Raw genomic sequence first — 20,770 nt, 5'->3', positions numbered from 1 at the left:
ACAGCTTTGTAGTGGTGTCACTAGCAAGTTCAGCCTCAAGAGGCATTCTGAACAATAATTTATCTTTTACATCACCTAACTACACTAACGCTAATGGTCCGTACCATATGCCTTCTGTAAAAGCTGTACAAACCAAATCAGGCCATTATCTAGATACCAGTATACAACAGTGCCTCTTCCATTGGCCTACGACTGTGGCATCAGTGTCACTTGCAGGGACTTGCCAGGATTATGAGACTGTGACTGCACAGCAGTAACCAACAGACTCGACTCACTTGACCAGGTAGGTGATGGCTGTAAATCATGTGCACTGTATGGGCTTCACGGTACCAGAAGTTACACAGGTGCAATCAGGCCAAGGGGGTTCCTTTCAGAATAACGTCTGGCATTAAGCCTCAGACTCAGATTAGGGGAAAACTCCACAGATCCTGGCCACTAGAACAAGACGACAAAGATCAGATTTTCTCCTCCCAGCTAAAAGCCCACTGTTGGGTGTTTAGCAATGTCACTTCCTTCAGCATCTGCCTTATCTCATTTTCCCTCAAAGGCAAGGCAAAGGACATTGGGGCAGGTATTCCCAGGAACAGCCCAGAGCAGCATCGGTGGAAAAGGGATGTAACACAGCCCGACTAGTGATAGCAGATGTTGTCACCTTGCATCCTCCCCACAGCTCCAGAGCAGGGCCAAGTGGCCTTATCAAGGAGTACCGCTGGTAGCTTATGATACTGACAAACCTCCTCTCCCAGCTATGCCCCTAAGGCACAACCTAACCAGTAATCACTACTGTGGGTATCTGCTTTAGGGTCTCACTGCTGAGTACCAGAGCAGGACACCTGGGCTCCTGGCAGTCCTCTTACCAGCAAACCTAAGCTCTTGAGAGGGTTCTGCCTGGTGAATAAGAGAGATCTGGCAGCACTCAGCTGCCCACAAGTCCCTCTGAATATCCCTGTAAAAGGAAATCAGAACACATTAAAAAAAACTGAACGTGTGGTTTATTATATTTAAGTTGCTATTTGTCTATAGGGTTTAAATATGTCTGTCATATAGTTAACAGTAAATGAATGTAATTTTACATGTTCAGTATTTTGATACACAGTACAGGACTACAAGTGTGGTAAAGGAGCATGGGAAATTAGTATTTCCTTGATGCACATATCAAATCCTGCAGCACCATTTAAAAGCTCTGAGTAAGGACTCAAGCTGCAGTATTACAAGCGCTACTAAATAAACCAAGAGACATACCTATATTAAACATTAGAGAAACAAAACAAATGACACAAGGGTTTAATATTTAAGATTTGATACAGGATTAAAATACTAATATTTTTAATGTCCTGGTTTCAAATTAATAAATATAAAAACAATATAAAAATATACACCAGTTGATAAAAGGATGCACTGAGTAAGGTTAGAAAGCTAAATTTCACTTTCAAACGTATGCAGGTATGTCTTTAGGGAGAGGATTTCTGTGTAGCTGCGACTGGTCTTTCGGAAGAAGTCCAAGCTTGTGAGCTGCTCGATGTCACGCACACGTGCAGTGTGCATCTTAAGAAGATCTTCAACCCACTTTGATTCATCTTCCAAGCTCTGAAATGTAAGGAAAAAAAAAAGTTTTATAACATGCCATGTCAAAAGTCAGCTCCAAAAGCAAACGCAACTTTTCTAAACATTGGGTCCATTTGAAGAATCTCTGTGCCCTAAGAACAACTAAGGTAAACAACTCCCAAGAAAATAGATTAGAAACTTAACATGCAAGATGATTCCTACAGTTTTATTTTGGACCCATATTAGGACAGGGTTGAGGCAATGAGGATAGTCATCTAGGAAAAGCTGGCCTCATGTTGCAGGTGTTCCAGAAGAACAGCCATTGCTAAGATCCAGTGGTCACTACATAATTTTTTATCTCACAGAAAGAGCTCCACATTAATCAGTTGTGTATTACCAAAGCCCAAACTCCAGGCTGCTTAGCTCTGAACGCTTACACATTATTTTAATCTGACCAGCACCCCACCTAACACAGTATTATTTTAATCTTTCCACTTTTCTCTTAGGAGACCATTATGATTCATTACACAGTTGGGACTATGGTTTATGTTGGTACCTGTAAAATCCTGTTGTTAGAACATACATATTGTTCACTTATAGAAAAAAGACTTTCACTAAACATTTCCCAATATGGAAAAAAAAAAAAAAAATCAGGAAGGTGATGCTGCAAGAGTGATCGGGGTCAGGTCGCATGGGTGTAATCTCTCTTAGGGGACTGTTCCTGCTACATGCTTTATCCCAGCTCCCATACATGTTGCAGCCATCTACAAACTAATGTCACCCAATCACACATCAGAAAATCAGCCCTGCAAAACACTGCAGTTACTGGCTGTTTGAGCATGTTAACCAGCCCAGCAACATGTCCCATGAGCATTGCAGCCAGCCCCAAGGACTGCACAGTGGGAGAGCAGACGTGGGAAAAGGACAGAGCAAACAGGACTTTTCCCCCTTTGGCCTCTCTGGCTGGCACGTCTACACCAGTGCTGGGGAAGCACGTTAGGCAGGGAGGGTTGTACCTCTGGGCATTTGGACTCCAGGAGTGTGACCCGGAAACCTTGATGATCACAATCTGTTTCTGGGCTTACTCTGGAAAATGAGCCTTTTCCTGACTGTCTCGGTGAGGTCTTCCTACAAAGTGATCCTCTCACCAATCAAAACTAAGCTTCAGCAAGGCCAGAGCCTACCCAACACTGTAGATGTGGCACAGACCACACAGTGGGTCACCCTCCAGAGGCCACGAGGGTGAGCCTGATCGTTTGCACAGAGAGGACACGAAGTACCAGCTAGACCATAGCTGGCTGCTCTAAAGAAAACATCCATGACCCAGTCAGTATTTGTCTGTTTTGGACATTTTCAGCTCTAAACTGACTTTGTTCTCCATGTCACTAGCAACCCGAGGCCCCAAACCAGGTCTGGAACATGAAAAGAAAGATGCAAATTAAGATGGAAAAGAAAGGAGTATGCCTTGCTCAGTTCCCCTTCACCTGCAGTGCTGTGCTCCAGGAATGCCACCTGGCAGCACATGGCCACGGGAAGCCTGCTCCTCAGCCTTCACCCTTGGCTGATCAGGTTGCTAGTCTGCAAACAGGCCTCAAGAGCGTCATTACTGCAAATGCACTCACTCTGACATTTTTGTTGTCTTCAAACCTTCCTTCTGGGCAGGAAATCTGCATTTTAGAGCTCAGAGGGAAGTCCAACTGCTACAAAGCTCACTTTTTTGAATACAAGAAGGACTCCTAAGAGTTTGCAAAAGTTCTGTAATATGAATAAATCACAGGATTGCGAGGCTGGTTTAAACCAAGTCCAGCAAACCAGCATTTACAGGACCCCAGAAAATCAATCACCATATCTAGGTTTTAGTTTTTCCATTCCTCAACTGGCCTGTGAAGCCTTAGGTCCAGCAGCAAGGATATTAAACACAGTGGTCAGCTAAGATAATATTATATTACTGCATAAAAACAAATTACATTTACATTTTAAATGATAGTTTTCTCCATCTGTACTGGTTAGTCTCACCTCAATAAGTACAGTGAGTCTTAGAAGGAAAAAAATACCAGTTGAAAACATGTAGGGAAATAGAAAATGAGATCTCAGCTGGAGTACTTTATCTCATTCATGTTCCAGATTAAAAAAGAAAGAAAGGCAGAAAGAAAGGCAGAAAGAAAGGCAGAAAGAAAGGCAGAAAGAAAGGCAGAAAGAAAGGCAGAAAGAAAGGCAGAAAGAAAGGCAGAAAGAAAGGCAGAAAGAAAGGCAGAAAGAAAGGCAGAAAGAAAGGCAGAAAGAAAGGCAGAAAGAAAGGCAGAAAGAAAGGCAGAAAGAAAGGCAGAAAGAAAGGCAGAAAGAAAGGCAGAAAGAAAGGCAGAAAGAAAGGCAGAAAGAAAGGCAGAAAGAAAGGCAGAAAGAAAGGCAGAAAGAAAGGCAGAAAGAAAGGCAGAAAGAAAGGCAGAAAGAAAGGCAGAAAGAAAGGCAGAAAGAAAGGCAGAAAGAAAGGCAGAAAGAAAATACCCCAGCCCAGACTGGAACAGATGCATGAGGTGGCTACTAAAATGCTCATCCTTTCTTACAAAAGCAGCAAAAAAATCCTGGGTCTCCCATGAATAGAGGAAAGTATACGCCTTGAGAATCGTCATAAATCATCACTAGGGTAAATCCCAAAGAAGCCTAGTGAAGGGCTATTTAAGCCATAGAAAAATGTTGACACAAGAATAAATGGGTATAACCTCACCATGAATAAACACAGTTTGGAAATGGAACAAATTAAAATGAGAAGAGTAGTGGTGCTCTCCAACAGCTGTGTGAAGAGAAAGAAAGTGTGCGCAACAAGAGCAGAGTGGGGGGAAAGCTAATATTTCTTCAGATCTTAAAAGCAAGCTGTGGAGAGGTTGAAGAAAAATTCTTGCCTTACCCCATGCATTTCATCCATGAAGCATCTGAGGTTTTACACAATCACTTCTTTGAACAAATAAAATGGAACACCATGTGCAGAAGTAAGACTAACACTGTATTTGAATGTCAGACTTTTGCCTAACTGTATTCTCATTCAAGAGCTACATTTTCGGAATGGTTCTTTGCTATTTAAAAAGCATAGACCAGTATCTGCTTATGACCTCATAGTAGCGCTGAAGTTCCTCCTACAACTGTAAACACATTCACCATAAATAGGATGAGCTACAGAGAAAAGCCTGGGTTGGAACATAAGAAATTGAATAGTAAAAGAGGCCATTATTCTAAATAGTTTGATTCTAAACAGCAGTTTAAGAGGACTATGACCTGCAAATGTAGGAAGGGGAAAAAACCCTGACTTTGTCATAAAAGTACATACGGGCAGAGATACAAGGGCAGAGGCACTAAGAACTGCCAGATTAGTAACCTCCAGATCACCAACTGGATCTTAATTAACAGGAAAGCAGAAAAACCATGATAAAATGTATGTAGGACTTTGTGAGACTTTTGGTGGAAGACATCTCTGCCCAAAGCAGTTAAGAGTCTAAACAGGGGGAGCCAGACCTGCTCAAGAGAGGGATACTGCTCCAAAAGCGTGGTTTTAAAAAGAGGGACCTGAAAGCAGGCGATGTGTGATGAATGAGAATGTACACAATTCACCTGGAACACTGTTTCTGAGTTGGAATGACTGTTTCTGCCTGTAGCTGGAACAGGAGTCTTAACTTTTTGTGCCAATACAAAATTCATAATATTAATGCGTTCATTCAGGAAATGGTCTCCTGGCAGCCTATAGTGAAGCGTCTGTGTGCAGGAATCCGCACAGTTGTGTAATGGGAGAACAAGTTCAGACGGAAGGACAAGCCTAAATACAGCTGCCTGGGAGGACTGCTGTCCTTGCAGAGCATCAGAGCCCGTGGGGACCTGACCGCTCTCCTGCCACACGACCAGCTGTCGAGTGTGCGTTACTTTCTGCGAAGCTGACCAGACCAAAGCCTTTGAACTTCACCAAGACCCTTACACTACAGGATCTTGCATCCTAAAGGAAGATAGGAAAGGAACCAGGAGGGTGTCTGGTCATCTCTGTTAATAAGAACCCACACTTTTCCCTTGAATCAAGAACATCTGGAAAGAGCACAAACTGGCATTCTGCCCTTGGCAGGTTTTAGCATATAGTTTTAATACTGTGTGGGTTGGATGTAATCGTGCTATCAGATGCACCCAGACTGCCACAGCAGACAGAGTGTATTGTACCTGCATATGGAAACAGACCTCAATAAAAACATCAGGCTGGCTGCCAGCACAATACGACTATGCACACAACCTCCCCCAGCTCTGTTCTGAAGTTACACTGACAGTGTCTGCCGAACGGTAGAAGCTTACAGGTTGTTTACTTCCAACCTACTGTATGTCAGTTCTTCCAGACAATTTTAGGTGCAGTAATAGTTTCATATTTTCTTTGATATCATGGAGGAGTGCTTTTGTCTAATGAGTTGAAGGTGACACTTAACAGACTCACTATCCTGTCCTTTCATTCAAGATATCAGTTGAGCACTAGTGGCCAATAGTAAGGGGGTTTCACATGTCCCAGGGATATATTTACCACAGGATTACAGTAGTGCAGCAGAACTTACGTTGCAGCTCTCATCATTGTCAGGCCGGTGGGGAAGGATGTATGAGAGAACGGAAAGTGGTCCATCGCACTTGTCAGCTGGCTGAGTGAAATCTAAGCAGCTGGTTATGATGGCATAGTAATGAGTAGGAACAGGGATGGCACTGCCTTCCACAAACCTGGGGAAATAAAGCAAGCATTTATCCACAAAGGATAACACTTTTTTGAAAGAAGGTTACACAAACAGCATGGTCTTTCCTTGCTATGTGTGAGGCCACATGTATGTTGCTGAAGTGCGTTTGATTCTTAAACGCTATCTGAAAATGAGCATTCAATTAACTCATGTCTTCTGTGCTACAGAAATACCTCACACCAGTGCTGAAAGGCTTCTTCAGTTCAGGGACATAGACAGAAAGCATTACTGAATTAACAAAACACATGAGTATCTAACTCAACAGTACTGCTATGGTTTTCTCTGGTGTCCAGTTGTCAACTCTTAAGTTCTAGACAATTTTAGAGAAAACAGGTTATTTGGAACATAATTCAACTTCATCTTAAGGATGAATGAACACTTGATTTCCAAACCAAGGTGAACAGTTACCAGCTGAATTGCCATTTCCTCATTTTTACCATTGTACTACTTACAGGGGCATTCAGTCTCGAGGAACAATAATTTTAGAATGAGCGAGAAAATTATATCTTCTCCCAAAAACCAAATAATGTGCAGATAATGACTCATTTAAGATAAAGCCATCATTAACAGAAGCAACAGCAAACCAGTTAAACAAACAAACAAAAAACCACAAACAAAAAAACCAAACAACCCCCCCCAAATCTTACTGTTTTATTTTGTCAGGTGTGTCATGTAAACCATCATAGTCATAGTCAAAGATTGGTCCACTTATAACATTGACTCCATTTCGTTCAGTGGCATATCTCTTCACCAAAACCCTTTGGAAATAGTTCCATACCTCTGTGGGGAAGGAGGGGGGAAATAAAAAAAATGCAACAAAAAATAAAATACACCAAAATTTGATTAAGTCAAAACACTTCAAGATTATAAACAATGTTTTTCCCCCCTCAAAAGAAAAACCCAGTGGACATCATTCAAGCGATGGTAGGGGAAATCAAACACTAAGCGTTACAGATTTACTGCAGCTTCATTCAGTTTGGTCAATAAAGCCTATTCACACGTCTTTGTTCTCTGTGGATTCTTTCACCCCAACCACTGATAAAGGAAATACACAGTACCACTCCCAGGCTGGCATTGCCATAGACATTGCACAGACAGCCTGCTGTTCCTTCACCAAGCACTAGAAACAGCTATTCACATGCTTTCGGTGCCCCTGTGAACACTTCCTTTGTCTTTCTTATCTAGTTACAGGGAATGGTGCTGTAGTTGTGTGTGTGGGTTAATTCTAGAAAGGAAACAGCACGGTGATTAAAAGCAAAACCCAAACATTTTAAAAGAAAGGGAAATACAAAGGTCATAGTCTTCCAGTTAAATTCTCCTTGGCTACAAAATGTCTAACTTTTAAATTAAGTGCTGTCAAGGATGACCAAATTGAGGCATGGCATTTCATTACAGCAACTTTTGGGAAGAGCATGGCATTCTTTCTCCCACCACGCCCTCCTCAACGGTAACAAGATGCTTGCAGAGCCTGGAAACACACTGGGATCTCCAGTTACATAATTCTTTTCCTTCTTTTTCCGTTTACTTTAACACTAACAGAAGTGTCAGACAAATACAAAATAACAAACAAAATATCTCCGACCCCTGGAAGTTTAACTTTTGTCCTACTAGCTCAGACCATCAAGTTCACGGTTGATGGGCACTGATGTCAACGCCAGCCTCAGCGAGCCCCCCCAGTATGCCTTGTCCTGAGGCTGCTCAGCGCCACATGCACTCCCTTGCTTGAGCTGATGCTCTAATAAGAGCCTCAGCTGCGGCGGCCACTTGGCAGTACCACTCCCCCAGCTCCTTGCTCCTCCAATACATCAGCCTTAACAATAAAAATAGCCCCCCAAAGAAAGCTTTTTTCTCCCCCCTTGAGTTTTCCAGCTGAATCAGCTCCCCACTCAGGTTCCCACTGCAGCCCATGTTAAGACAGCACTGCCAGCCCAGGGGCATTATCTTGCAGCTCCTTAAGTCAGACTCACTATAGGAAACAGATACAGTATTCCTGCCTGGGGGGATGGGATGAGACAGTGAATTTAAAAAACCAACAAAGTGTGCATGTGGGGGGGGTGCCTCTGCAGCCAGCACTGCCACCAAAGCCAGCATGGCATAAAACTGCCACCTCGTATTTTCCTTGTTGTGGGAAAAGCTCCATATAACAAGCTTATAATCAGCTCTTAGCATCGCAACCTGCACACATGTAGTGGTTCGTAATTCCCCAAGAACGATGTCAGTACCAGCATTTGTTCTCAGGGAATTCTTCACACACTTGTGATGAAGAGGAACGCTGCTAGACAAAATGAGCTGCTAGTGGTGGGTTGTTCTCCTGTGATTAGCATCTCAGCTAATTTGCTTAGACTAACATTAGCATAAAGAGCATTTTTATGAAGTGATTTGAGAGTGGGAAATCCCCAATAATTTTGCACTCTGTAATCAGTTAAGTGCCTTTGCTCAAATTTCCAGCAAACATCACCACTTGTCCTACTCAGAGGCCTTTTCAGTTAAAAACACTCTTCTGGTTAAAAAGAAAAAACCTCCCCATAGGCTTTGATGTTTATCCAAACCTCTCTGGCCTAAAATCTGAATTGGAAATCTCACAAGAACAGGCTCTTGAGATTCTTCCAAGGCTTCTCAATTCCTGCCAAGCCAAAAATGCCACCAGAATAGTCTGATGGTTTTCCTACCTCTTGGCAGTACTAGAGACAGAAGGGATGTGCAGACAAAAGAAACGTTAATACTATAACCCTGCAGCACTGTAAGTTTCAGCCAGGTTTAAGTCATTCCTCATTTTCCATAAATTGGTTTCCTCTTCCTTTTTCTTTATAGGTAATAAATATGTTTGGTCTCCCTCTAAGGGCACAGATAGAAAACCAAAAAATAATCACTTGCCCCTGAACTACAACAATATGCTAAGTGCACACTCCCAGGTGGCTCCAGTTGAGAAGTAAAAACAATGTTGCCTAAGTATGTTCTGCACTAGCTTGGGCTACAGACAAAATCTGAATGGTTTTGCACAAACTGAAGTATTGTGGCACAAAGCAAAAAGTGCTCTTATCTTAAGCCAGCACTGAGGAAAATAAATCTTTCTTAAAACTTAAGCCTTCCTTGTGGTATTTTGCCTGCCCATACCTAGAACTATACAAGTGCCCACAGGTATTATCTGCTGGCTACAGGTAACTGAACTTCATGTTCTAAACTTCTCCCATCAATTCATTCCATAGTCCAACACACATGTTAAAAACCAACCAAACAAACCAAAAAAGCCAAACATGTTGGGAAAGAGAAGTAAAGCCATGGAAAGGGCACTTACTTTTGAAGGCAGGATACATTGGAATTATATTTGTTATTAGAAAAGCATCATATTTTGCTTCTGCAGAGGAACTTAATTCTGAAAACAATAGAACAGAAATATATTAGTAAGATGAAATATCAGAAATTCAAATAATATAAAAATGTTTTGGAAAATGGATTCAGAGATTAACCAAAGGGAATAGTGTAATCTAAAGAACAATCTGAATACTGTATTCAGAAGTGCACAGTATATGCATAAAATTTGACTATAATGTGACATCTGAACATGGAAGTAGGGCTATTATCTTTTCTTCAACTGTCAATCAGTTCGAAATATTTTTCTAGCTCATCTATTTTTGCAGTCTTAAAAGTCAGAGCTGTTCTGCAGGCTTTTACAAAAGAGGCAAACAATTTCCAGAGAGTGGAGTATTGGATTGTCTTCTAGCTCTGAGCAAGCCTTTGCACCAGTAATGCCATATCAAAAATCCATCAGAAATATTTCAGCCACTGAGCAAGGAAAGCAGAGCAATGAAGTTCATAAATGTGAGACAGTTGTGTCCCTTGAACATTTACTAATCCTAGAGAATCATTGCTTGAAGACGGAACCAACGTAACTGCATCAGGAGAATCCAGGACACACAATTACATCGGTTTTCTACTAGCTTTATTTCTATAGGACAGTAGATATTTTTACACTATGCGAGAGTCTAATTTGGATTTATAAATTAAATATACATTTATCTTACTGCTGTTTGAATTTAAAACTCTGACTAGATTCCCAGTTCATACAAGTTGGCATCTATCTGCAGTCTTTAAAGGGCCAGCTTTTGAAGACTACCTTATAGCTTGTACTCCTACACCGTGCAATTCTTCATTCACCTTTTATTTTTATGAACTAAACTAAGCCAGGCACCAGTCTGGAGCACAACCGTGATAGCAGCTTGTGGCACTGGGCTCTTGGGTCCTCAGAAAGTGCAGCAAGAATAATGTATCCATCCCATTGGGCCCATACGTGACACTGGTGCCGGAGTGGCTCCTCTGAGGAGGAGACATCACAGAGGAAGAAATCACCCTGTAGCAGGGGGAAATTAAACCATTCCTACATATATTATTTCCCAACAATCTCAAAAAAACGCTTAGTCTGTTTATATCTGGAGGGGTGAGTGGGGTGGTAGTGTGTGTTTCATAGCTAAGGTTTTCCCTAACAAAAAAAGAAAATTACAAAACCTCTAGGTATTACAAAGCTATCTGAACTTACGAGGAGGAAAAAGGAAGCCATAGGAGAGCTGTTTGTCGCCTCTGTAGGCTGCACAGGTCTGGCTGTTTCCTGGAGAAATGCGGAGGTCAGGCCTCACACAGCTGGCCAGGTGCTCAGGAACACCTGATACCTCTGCCTGCATTGAGGAACATAGACAGAAATGACAAGAAAAGTGATTCCAGCATCAATAGCTAAAAGAAGATTATTTTATATAGTCAACAGATTACATGGAAGCTCTTGTGTAAAGTAAAACAAACCACCCAGCTGTACAACCAAATCCTGCTCCTGTGTCTGCTGCAGAGCCCCTCCTTCAGGTAGCAATCACCATGGGAAATAATTCAACTGAAGTCACTGATTATTCCATCATAATAAAACAAACCCCCACTGAGCAAAACTTAGAAAGAAAATGAAAACAGGAAAAGAAATATATGGCCCTTCTGCCTTAAAATTATTTTCTCCTGAACAAACAGATTTGGCATTGTTTACAATGGTATATGATGTAATTTCTGGTGCAAAAATTTACCCATGGAAGGGGAATTTTAGGACTTTAAAAGTTCAGGTACAGAACAGATTTTCCCAGGATTTTTTAAGTACTTTTTCAAGAACAAAGATAGCATTAACCTGTTTGGAAATAGTGTAGGATGTCCAGAGAGGCATCAGGAATGTTTCACTGTAGCCACTTTCAAAGTCATGGTGATGCAAGATATTGTATTTTGTGCGGTACAGCACTGCGGGGCGCCCATACAGAAGATGCTTCTCTACAGATAAGAAGAAATTACATTTGCATTTATTACTGAAAACCTTAAAGATAAAAAAAACCAGGGGTCGGCTTTCCAACTCCAACACATGCTGATTTTACAGTGCTCCTTAATGGGATGCTGACCCTGAATAACTGCTAAGGAAATCCTGTGATAGAGAGAGCAGCAGTTCTTCAATAGCTTTGGCTGAGATCCCCATTCCAGGCTCACAACACACTGAGGTTAAAAAGTCCCTTCTGTACTTGAAAGCTTGTTGGGGTCATAGCATGGAGAAAGGGTGTTTCTCCAAACACAGAAGACTCCACAAGAACTTTGTGTCCACATCTCAGTTACACATGAGGTAATAAGCAGGTTTTTGCAGGTTTACATCAGCCCCTATCCTATCCTGCCACTCTTTCTTCTTATGTTTTTTCTCTCCTTCCTATGGTAACATCCCTCTCGAAAGGGAGGCATAAGTAGTTACTCACTAAAAGAGTATTTTTTTTCCACTTGGCTGATACAGATGATGTTCTGAAGATTGATGTGCTATTTTCTATCAGCTATATCAAAGAAAATAAACAAACAAAAAAAGAACTTCCTAACTTTGGCTAAAAAAAAGCCAACCTTCAACTCTGCAAAACTTGCTTTTCTTCTGTCTTGGCGATATGGTTGAATGTCACTAGGTACCTCTGACAAGCTTGCTTATAAAAAGACAAAAATATCTTTGAAAGAGAGAGAAGAAAAATAAATTTCCTGGCTAATCTTGCATTGTGCTGCACAGTTCGTTGATTCTGATTAACCGTTTGGGAAATAGGCTTGGCTTGCTTTGGGAAATCAAAACAAAGAAACAAGGGAAGCGGCCTAACACTGTACACAGATAGGCATTTAACCTGAAAGGACATGGTTTATTAGTGCCTGAGTCCAAATAGAGGATATTTTTGTAGGAAACAAGAATGAAAAGTAGAAAAAGGCATGTCTAGGGAAAAAGACAAATTTGCTTTATTCAAGAGAAGCTTTTTCTTCTGCATGTGTGTAACATCATCAGCTAAATATGTGTGGTGCACCATGCAGGAAAAAGGAATTACCAACTAAACACAGGAAGATTTATGAACAGGTGCCACAGCCTGTCATAAAATACAACAAAATAACTTGCACATAGCAGAACTTTTTGTTGTTTAGATAAGGGCCACTTCATTACACTTAACTTACAAACAAGCAAGTAAAATTGGTTTAAATGTTTGTATCTTAAAATACATCAAAAATACAGTTTTTATACTACTGAAGGAAGAAGCATCAAAACCTTAAATGAAAATAAAGATGTTGAGACAATGATGAGAGTGTTTCTTCCTGATGCCAGAAATTGCCTCAGCAGGGAGTAGCTCTTCACTAAGTGGACAATATATTCAAGTTTAACAATATGAAAGCTGCAGAAAGGCAATTTAACTCACAAAGAAAAGGAATAGTTTCACCACTAGAAACTAAAAGATAAGCTGCATTGCCTGTTCACAGCAAAAAAAAAATTGAAGTAGCAGCTTCCCAAGAGAATTTCTAAAATCTCCTTAGTCATCTGAGCAATATGAAGTGTCTCAAAAAGTCCATGTCTAAACTTAAAGCTTCAGAATTTGCCAATTTGGACAATTGGTGAGCGGGGTGGTCTAAACTGGATCAGGGCTGTGAGAAGTAAAGCTCTGCTTTGGCATGCCTTTCACTCAGCATAACTGTTCAGAAATGCAGTTCCCATCCCCTCCCCTCTGGTCCTATTGCTGGTTTTAACCCGGACCACAGCCCCGATGCAGCTGAGAGTGCAGCCACACAAAGTCAGTGCTGCCATACAGCAGGGAGGGTGCAAGAACTAGTGTCCAGGAGAGCAGGGGATGCTTTCTCCTGGGAGTAACATTGACTTGAATGCTGATGAGGGACAGAATTGGACTAAGCATCCCTGAACCAGCAGAGCATTTGTTTCATATCCCATGTTTCGGTGGATACCATGCACCTTAAAACCCAAGCGTTAAAGACCCAATCAGGGATTGTTAAAGCAGCTGTGCCATCCTTTTTACCACTGACCTGGTGAAACCTAAGCCAGAACAATATTGGTAAAATACAGTTTGCAGATGTGGTCTCTGTTTTTTACCCCATTTATAGCTTGTGGTTGAATGGAGCACTGCCTCATGCACCCTCCCCTTGCCTCTACTCTCCACTTGCACAGCAGAGATTAAGCATCCTAAAGGTGATTAAAAGAAAGAACTAAAACTCATATCACTTTGGATGACACTTTAGTCCCAGTTACAACAAAAGACACTGTGCATGTTCACTCCCTAATGGAAGCAGCACTTAATCCTGCCCATGTATCTCATATATATCTATGTGCTATTTTGACAGTTATTTGAAAAGATGTTTTACTGTACATTACCTAAACCAAAACAGGAGTTTCTCTGGTATAAATGACACAAAGAAACTTGCAATATAAAACAAAAATAGCTTTTATGAACTGAGGCACCAGGCTCTTACCTTCTGTTCCTTTGACATGAAAGCGTTTGTTGAGTTCATCCAACTTGTTCTTCTCAAGAAGAGAAAAAAGGGACAAGATTAGGATCACTGGAGCATTCTGACACCTTGTTTTACTAGGCATCTAGCAAAACAAAACTAAAGCTATAAAACACTGACAGTTTTTTTGTTTCCTGTTTTACGACAAGCTGTAATTCATAGAATCAAGGAATGGTTTGGCTTGGGTTTGAAGAAGCCTTAAAGATCATGTAGTTCCAACCCCCCTGCCATGGGCAGGGACATCTTCAACTAGACCAGGTTGCTCAAAGTCCCATCCAAACCTGGCTTATTCTAAAAGGGCACAAACGCTTCACAGGAAGGATCTGGGGAATTCTTACAGATCAACCCCTCTCAAAATAGATAAAAAGGCTACAACATTACTAGGCAACTACTGCTAATAGTGGAAGCATCAGCAAATCCTGAACACCTACCTTATCATCACATGTACATCCTATATCAAAATCTGATGCAGAAGGTAGAGCAACAGGATAGAGTGGTTTAGCAACTTCATCTGGCACAGTTGGTTTATAAACGTTGGCTCTCAGCAGGTGGTTTAAACTTCCATGGGTGCCATTATTGGGAGCAGGCTTTAATCCAAGCAGATCTATGAAACCACCAGAGATGAATGATGGTTAGATTTGCAAACAAGTATTCAGCAGCACCTCTACTGAGTCAAGACAATTATTTGCAATACTGTTTACAACCACAACATGTTAATGTATGCTTTTAATGTAATAAAAATGCTAACCTTCTGTCCAAATTGTAAAATTGCAAATGCTGCCTGAATAGTATGACAGCCTTTAGTTAGAAGGTTAGCTTGCATCAAGACACTGGAAAACAGTTTCATTGTAACTACTCCTGCAGCTTCCAGTGCGCACCTACTGTCAATGTGCCGACCTTACACCAACCATCTGGAACACAGCGTTATTAGTCATTTGCTTTATAGATAAGAGATAAATAATGTTTTTTTTTTAAAAAAAAATAATTACACTTTGGGCTGAAAGTTTTATTGCCCTGGAAAAATCAGTATTAAAAAAAGATCCTAATGTACATCTGTATACATTCTTCTTCACGGCTGCAGTTACCAGTTCAAGAAACATAATCATACCAGGTGATGCCATACAAAACTAAGCGATGTCCCCTGAGGTGCTCATGAGACATGCAGATGCAGAAGCAGTCTCTGAAGAGCAACCTCCTTCGTACACCATGCTCTGTAGTGATGTGCATTCAATCTCTGCCAAGCTGCACACAGCAAAACTATGGTAATCCCCCTTACTGGCCATCTGCTAGAGTAGAGCAAACTCAGGCCCCTGAGAAGTGACTTCAGCCCTCCTGGCCAAAAGGCAAGTGCTTGGGAAAGGGAGACTGGGGAAGGGACACTGGGATGGTCAGTCAGGGTATGAGCTCACAGTTGCTTAAATTAAGCTCTTTTATCCAAAATAGCATGTTTCCTTGTAATTTCTCAAGGAAGTAGCTTACCACACATTACGTTGTAAAGTTCAATATTTTCAAAAGGAGGTACTTTTGTCTTGTATTTGAATGTAGGGCCATAACCTATAAAGACAGTCTTTAAAAAAAAAAAAAAAAAAAGATTATCATTAAAAGGGTTTTTTACGTAAATATTTACATTTTAGAGACCTCCAATTTCTTCTGCCTTCAATGACCTTCCCACAAAGTTTACTCCATTGCTCATACCTGCATGCTGTTTATCTTGTTGTCGTAGCCATGATCTCCATGGAAGAAACACTTTCCCGTTGGTTTCTTGTAAACATCCATAGCTTTCCTAAATGGAAGAAGTATAAGAAGATTTCCTCAAAGGTGTAGTTATGGTGGCTGACCTGACAATGTACTTTGGGGGCAGGGGGGATAAGGTTACAAAGTAGTGCATTGCTTATCTTTCTTGAATAGCAGTAGTGGGGACTGCAGGCTCATCCAGCAACCCCAGGTGTTTCTCCCTCTGCTCCCACTATAAGAGGGTGCAAACCTGAAAGTCAGCTCTTGCTCTTACTCACTGATAACAACCTTAGCATCTATTTACTTACTTTCTCAGACTTTGTCATATCACATCATCTCCTACAGACTGGAGGTATTTTGGGCCATACTCTTCTAATCCTCAAAAGGCTAACAGAGCCTTCTAAGAAAGCACTTACAATGTGGCAAACATGATACAATGCTGTAACATGCTTTCACCTGTTTGCTTTCCACCAATAAACAAAATGGGGAGCAAAAAGAAAGCTAGAGGGAAAAAAGAAATATTGTAATGAAGATAGACAGCTGAGAAAATAAGTGCTATTTCATAGGAATGCTAATTATCTGCTTGTTACTGAGTATTTTTTTTTACAAAGTATGTGGAAAAAAGTATTGTGTCACAGCAATTATAATTACCAGCTTGTTCCAGAGTACTTTTTTACAGTTTTATGAAGGCCATGTGCAGGCAATACATAAAGTGGACCAGATTAACCTACAAGTTAATATCTTCATCTGCAATAAAATGATGCTCAGCCCAAGTTTGATTTTGGCCTTGTAAATTACTAGACGTACAGCAGTCAGGTCTGTAACTAGCGTTTCTCTGGCTGTGAATATACAATGAATTACAGCTACATTAACGAACGAATCATTGGTGAAAGAGATTCCAGAAAAACTGAGAAATATGTAAGCCAAAGAAAGTCCAATGTAACTAATAAGAAAATACTAAATGTAAATTAGCTTGGGCCATCCCATCAGTTCCAGTAAAATTATCAAAGCTGAACTTTTATAGGCCTAAAACTCAGAGTGTGATTCTTTGAAATGTACATGAACCCTAGCCACAGAAACTGCACAGGGCAGCCAGCCAGCCAGCTAGTGGAGTTATGCAAGAAAGCAATTGGGATTTCTCATTCACTGCTTCAGCAGAGCGATCCTTGCATAATTCATGGAAAGATAAGCACAGATGTCAAAAGGCACTTACAACACACCGTGTGTTTGCCTGGCAGCTATATGGGCAAAAAACCCTACCATAATTTAAAGCTCCTAACAGGCTACTGTGAGCCAAAAGCTGTGTCATCTTCCAAGAACCACTGAGTCATTTTATGCATAAAGACCCAGCCGTTCTCATACTGTAATATACAACATGTGTCAAAAGATCAAAGCAAGAAAAATAATATACATTAAACCAGAAAGAGGTGCACGATTCATGCATAAAGGCTACTCCTCTCCTGTTCACTCTATACATATGTATGCCAGCTTGGCTTTTTGCTTGATTTTTAGCTAAGAATATTAAAAGTTGCCTGTATTTTATAACTGAAAATTCAAAGCCATATGGAGAAAAACAACGCAAACTAGGGTTTTCTCTGAGCTAAAGCATTCTGGTTTTCTGTGGATTTCTTTTGCAACACAATATGCTGCTGGCACTTTGATGGTCACCCTGTCATACCCTTCCACACATTCTCAGGCATTCACCCACTCTGCCAATATCCCCATTTGCTTTCCATTCACCCACTGCATCCACTCAGCCTCTTGTTCCCTAACATGCCAGGGTCACATGTGCCTTTCCCTTCCTCCCATATTCCCTGGTTCCCAGTTGGAATAAGCTTGTACCTTATTAAAAAAAGCTTATCAGCTTCTATATTTGAACTAATCAATCAATCAAAATCCACAGAGCTGCTTAAGGAAACCAATCTAGGTTTCTGCCCTCTATCCAGCTACTGATTTTCCCGAATTTTAAAACAATTTTATGTTCTGAGCCACATCCCCTGCACCAAATACTATTGAACCTCACCAGGAGTTCAAAACTTCTCTTGCTCATGGGGTAGAGCAGCGGGATGCCGACAGACAGGGCAGTCCCAGGTGTCTCTTTTCCTCAGAAAAAACAGGCTGAAAATTGGGATGGAAGCAAAAGCAAGAATTTACCTTGCCACATGCCATTTGCGATCCACCAGTAAATGGACATCCTCAATTCTTCGGTTGTAAGCATAGTGCAAGCGTTTAGGCAGATGCTGTTTCAAGTAAGGCTTGAAGTGCTGGTCTGGCTTTCTGCACTGAAAAATAAATGGTTACAAATGACACTGCTGTCAGTTATTTTAGACACACATAAAACCTTGAACTGTAGCAATGAAGCTGTTAAGGACATTATTGATGATGTCTTGAAAATAAAGTGTACATCCAGAGCGCATGGTCCAGCCTTCTCTGTGCAGTATTTAGATAAGACCAGGGAGTTATTCAAAGACTTATTTGGAAAGCCTCAGTCTCATGACAGCCCTTTTGAAAGCATCATGCAAAACATCACGCTTACCTAGCTCATGAATGAAGAATTTTATTCTATGTGGACCAAAGCTTAGGTTTCAGAGAAAAGCTGAAATGTTCAAAATACAACTCATGTGCAAATATATTTAAAGCCATCTGGTTATAAAACTTGATACTTTTTTTTAATCAGCTTTTATTTTAAACACTTCTTTTCCATTAAAAGCAAGGTTATAGCTGAAGTCTATCAAATTAACTTTTTCAGCATCTTCAAAGTGCTAGTAAAATATTTACCCTGAAAGATTACTTTCCCTTCCTGAAGGAATGAATAGGCTCAACTCGGAGTCAACACAGTTGGGGAGATTCTGGCTCCACACTGCCCAAAAAGTTTACAACAGCTACTACAGCAGCAAACAGTGGAATTTATGACAAACATTAATCTGTACTCATGAAGACCACCATTTAACACTCTTTATTCATGTTAGTGGTTGGTTTTCCTGCCTAAAGAGTGAGGAGAGAATGCTGATTAATGCTCCAAAGGAAGATGTGAATTGAACAGTTCAGTATAGATTCCCAATTCTAAATACTTACTGTAAGGTTGGCAACAATCACTTTAGGGTCATCTGTTAAGGAAAGGAAAAAAGAAGAAAAAAATAATAAAATATTAACAATTTGCAGAAGAAAAGAAAGTAATAATGTAGTTTTACAGAAGTGTTCTTCTTAAAAGTTGGCTGATCTTTACTAAAAATACATTGTATATATCATAGAATTGTTTAGGTTGGAACAGATCTTAAGATCATCCATTAACCTAGCACTGTCAAGTCCACCACTAAACCATGTCCCTAAGTGCCACATCTACATGTCTTTGAGAAACCTGTAGAGATGGTGACTCCACCTCCTCCCTGGGCAATCTTTTCCAATGCTTGACCACCCTTTCAGTGAAAAGATTTTTCCTAATATCCAGCCTAAACCTCCCCTGGTGCTACTTGAGGCCATTTCCTCTTGTCCCATCACTTGTTACTTGGGAGAAGAGACTGATCCCCACCTTGCTACAGCTTTCTTTCCAACAAAGAGCAATAAGGTCCCCCCTCAGCCTCCTTTTCTCCAGGCTGAACATCCCCAGCTCCCTCAGCCGCTCCCCATCAGACTTGTGCCCCAGCCCCTTCCCCAGCCCCGTTGCCCGTCTCTGGACACGCTCCAGCCCCTCCGTGTCCCCCCTGCAGTGAGGGGCCCAACACTGAACAGAGTTCCAGGTGCCGCCTCACCAGTGCCCGGTGCAGGGGGACAGTCACTGCCCTTGCCCTGCTGGCCACACGATTTCCAATACAAGCCAGGATGCCATTGGTCTCCTGGGCCACCTGGGCACACTGCTGGCTCACGTTCAGCCAGCTGTCAACCAACACCTCCAGATCCTTTTCCACCAGGCAGTTTTCCAGCCCTTCTTGCCCAAGCCTGTAGCATTGCGCGGGGTTGTTGTGACCCAAGCGCAGGACCCAGCACTTCTCCCTGTGGAACCTCACACAATTGGCCTCGGCCCATCAGTCCCAGCCTGCCCAGATCCTTCTGCAGAACCTTCCTGCTCCCAAGCAGATCAATACTCTCTACCCAACTTGGTGTCATCTTCAAATTTACTGAGGGTGTACTCGAATCCCCTCATCCAGATCATCATTAAAGGTATCAAACAGGACCGGTCGCAATAATGAGCCCTGGGGAACACCACTTGTGACCAGCCACCAACTGGATGTAACTCCATGCACCACCACTCTGGGCTCAGCCATCCAGCCAGCTGTTTACCCAGCACAGAGTACACCCATCCAAGCCATGAGCAGCCAGTTTCTTCAGTAGAATGCTGTGGGGAAACAGTGTCAAAGACTTTGCTAAAGTCTAGGTAGACAACATCCACAGCCTTTCCCTCATCCACTAAGTGGGTCTTCTTATCATAGAAGGTGATTAGGTTAGCCAAGCAAGACCTGCCTTTCATAAACCCCGTGCTGGCTGGGCCTGATCACATGGTTGTCCTGTACATTCCATATGGCAGCACTAAAGATTATCTGCTCCATAATCTTCCCTTGCATTGAGGTCTGACTGGCAGGACTGTAGTTTCCTGGATCCTTCTTCTGGCCCTTCTTGTAGATGGGTGTCATATTTGCTATCCTCCAGTCAACTGGGACCTCCCTGGTTAGCCAGGACTGCTGATCAATGATTAAAAGTGGCTCAGAGAGCACTTCTGCGAGTTCCCTCAGTACTCTTTGGGGGATCCCATATGGCCCCATAGACCTAAGTGGTGTAGCAGGTCACTGACCACTTCCCCGTGGATTATAGGGGCTTCATTCTGCTCCTCATCCCTGTCTTCCAGCTCAGGGGCCTGGGTACCTGGAGAGCTGGTCTTACTATTGAAGACTGAGGCAAAGAAGACACTAAGTACCGCAGCCTTTTCCTCAGCTTTT

General features: G+C 41.7%; 1 protein-coding gene across 6 annotated transcripts in view; it reads right to left on the bottom strand.

The window, feature by feature from the left end:
* Window positions 1-974: 974 nt before the first annotated feature.
* Window positions 975-20,770, bottom strand: part of ENPP2 (ectonucleotide pyrophosphatase/phosphodiesterase 2) — a 60,774-nt gene continuing 40,978 nt past the window's right edge. For 3 of the 6 annotated variants that reach the window (XM_080378357.1, XM_080378353.1, XM_080378355.1), the window contains 12 exons: window positions 18,915-18,946; window positions 17,994-18,121; window positions 15,801-15,888; window positions 15,585-15,672; window positions 14,537-14,709; window positions 14,070-14,118; window positions 11,446-11,582; window positions 10,825-10,960; window positions 9,586-9,663; window positions 6,938-7,070; window positions 6,120-6,276; window positions 975-1,587 (listed from right to left, as the gene is read on the bottom strand). In XM_080378357.1, the coding sequence (XP_080234483.1) occupies window positions 1,417-1,587; window positions 6,120-6,276; window positions 6,938-7,070; window positions 9,586-9,663; window positions 10,825-10,960; window positions 11,446-11,582; window positions 14,070-14,118; window positions 14,537-14,709; window positions 15,585-15,672; window positions 15,801-15,888; window positions 17,994-18,121; window positions 18,915-18,946 (1,370 nt within the window). In that variant the 3' untranslated portion in view covers window positions 975-1,416. Of the gene's footprint in view, window positions 1,588-6,119; window positions 6,277-6,937; window positions 7,071-9,585; window positions 9,664-10,824; window positions 10,961-11,445; window positions 11,583-14,069; window positions 14,122-14,536; window positions 14,710-15,584; window positions 15,673-15,800; window positions 15,889-17,993; window positions 18,122-18,914; window positions 18,947-20,770 lie in introns of all 6 variants that reach the window. The other 3 variants (XM_080378352.1, XM_080378354.1, XM_080378356.1) reach the window with 1 other exon arrangement.

This window comes from Falco punctatus (assembly GCF_963210335.1).
Source record: "Falco punctatus genome assembly, chromosome: 3".
Classification (NCBI taxonomy): Eukaryota; Metazoa; Chordata; class Aves; order Falconiformes; family Falconidae; genus Falco; species Falco punctatus.
The sequence above is the reverse complement of the archived record's forward strand: the minus strand, read 5'-3'. Positions and strand labels throughout refer to the sequence as shown.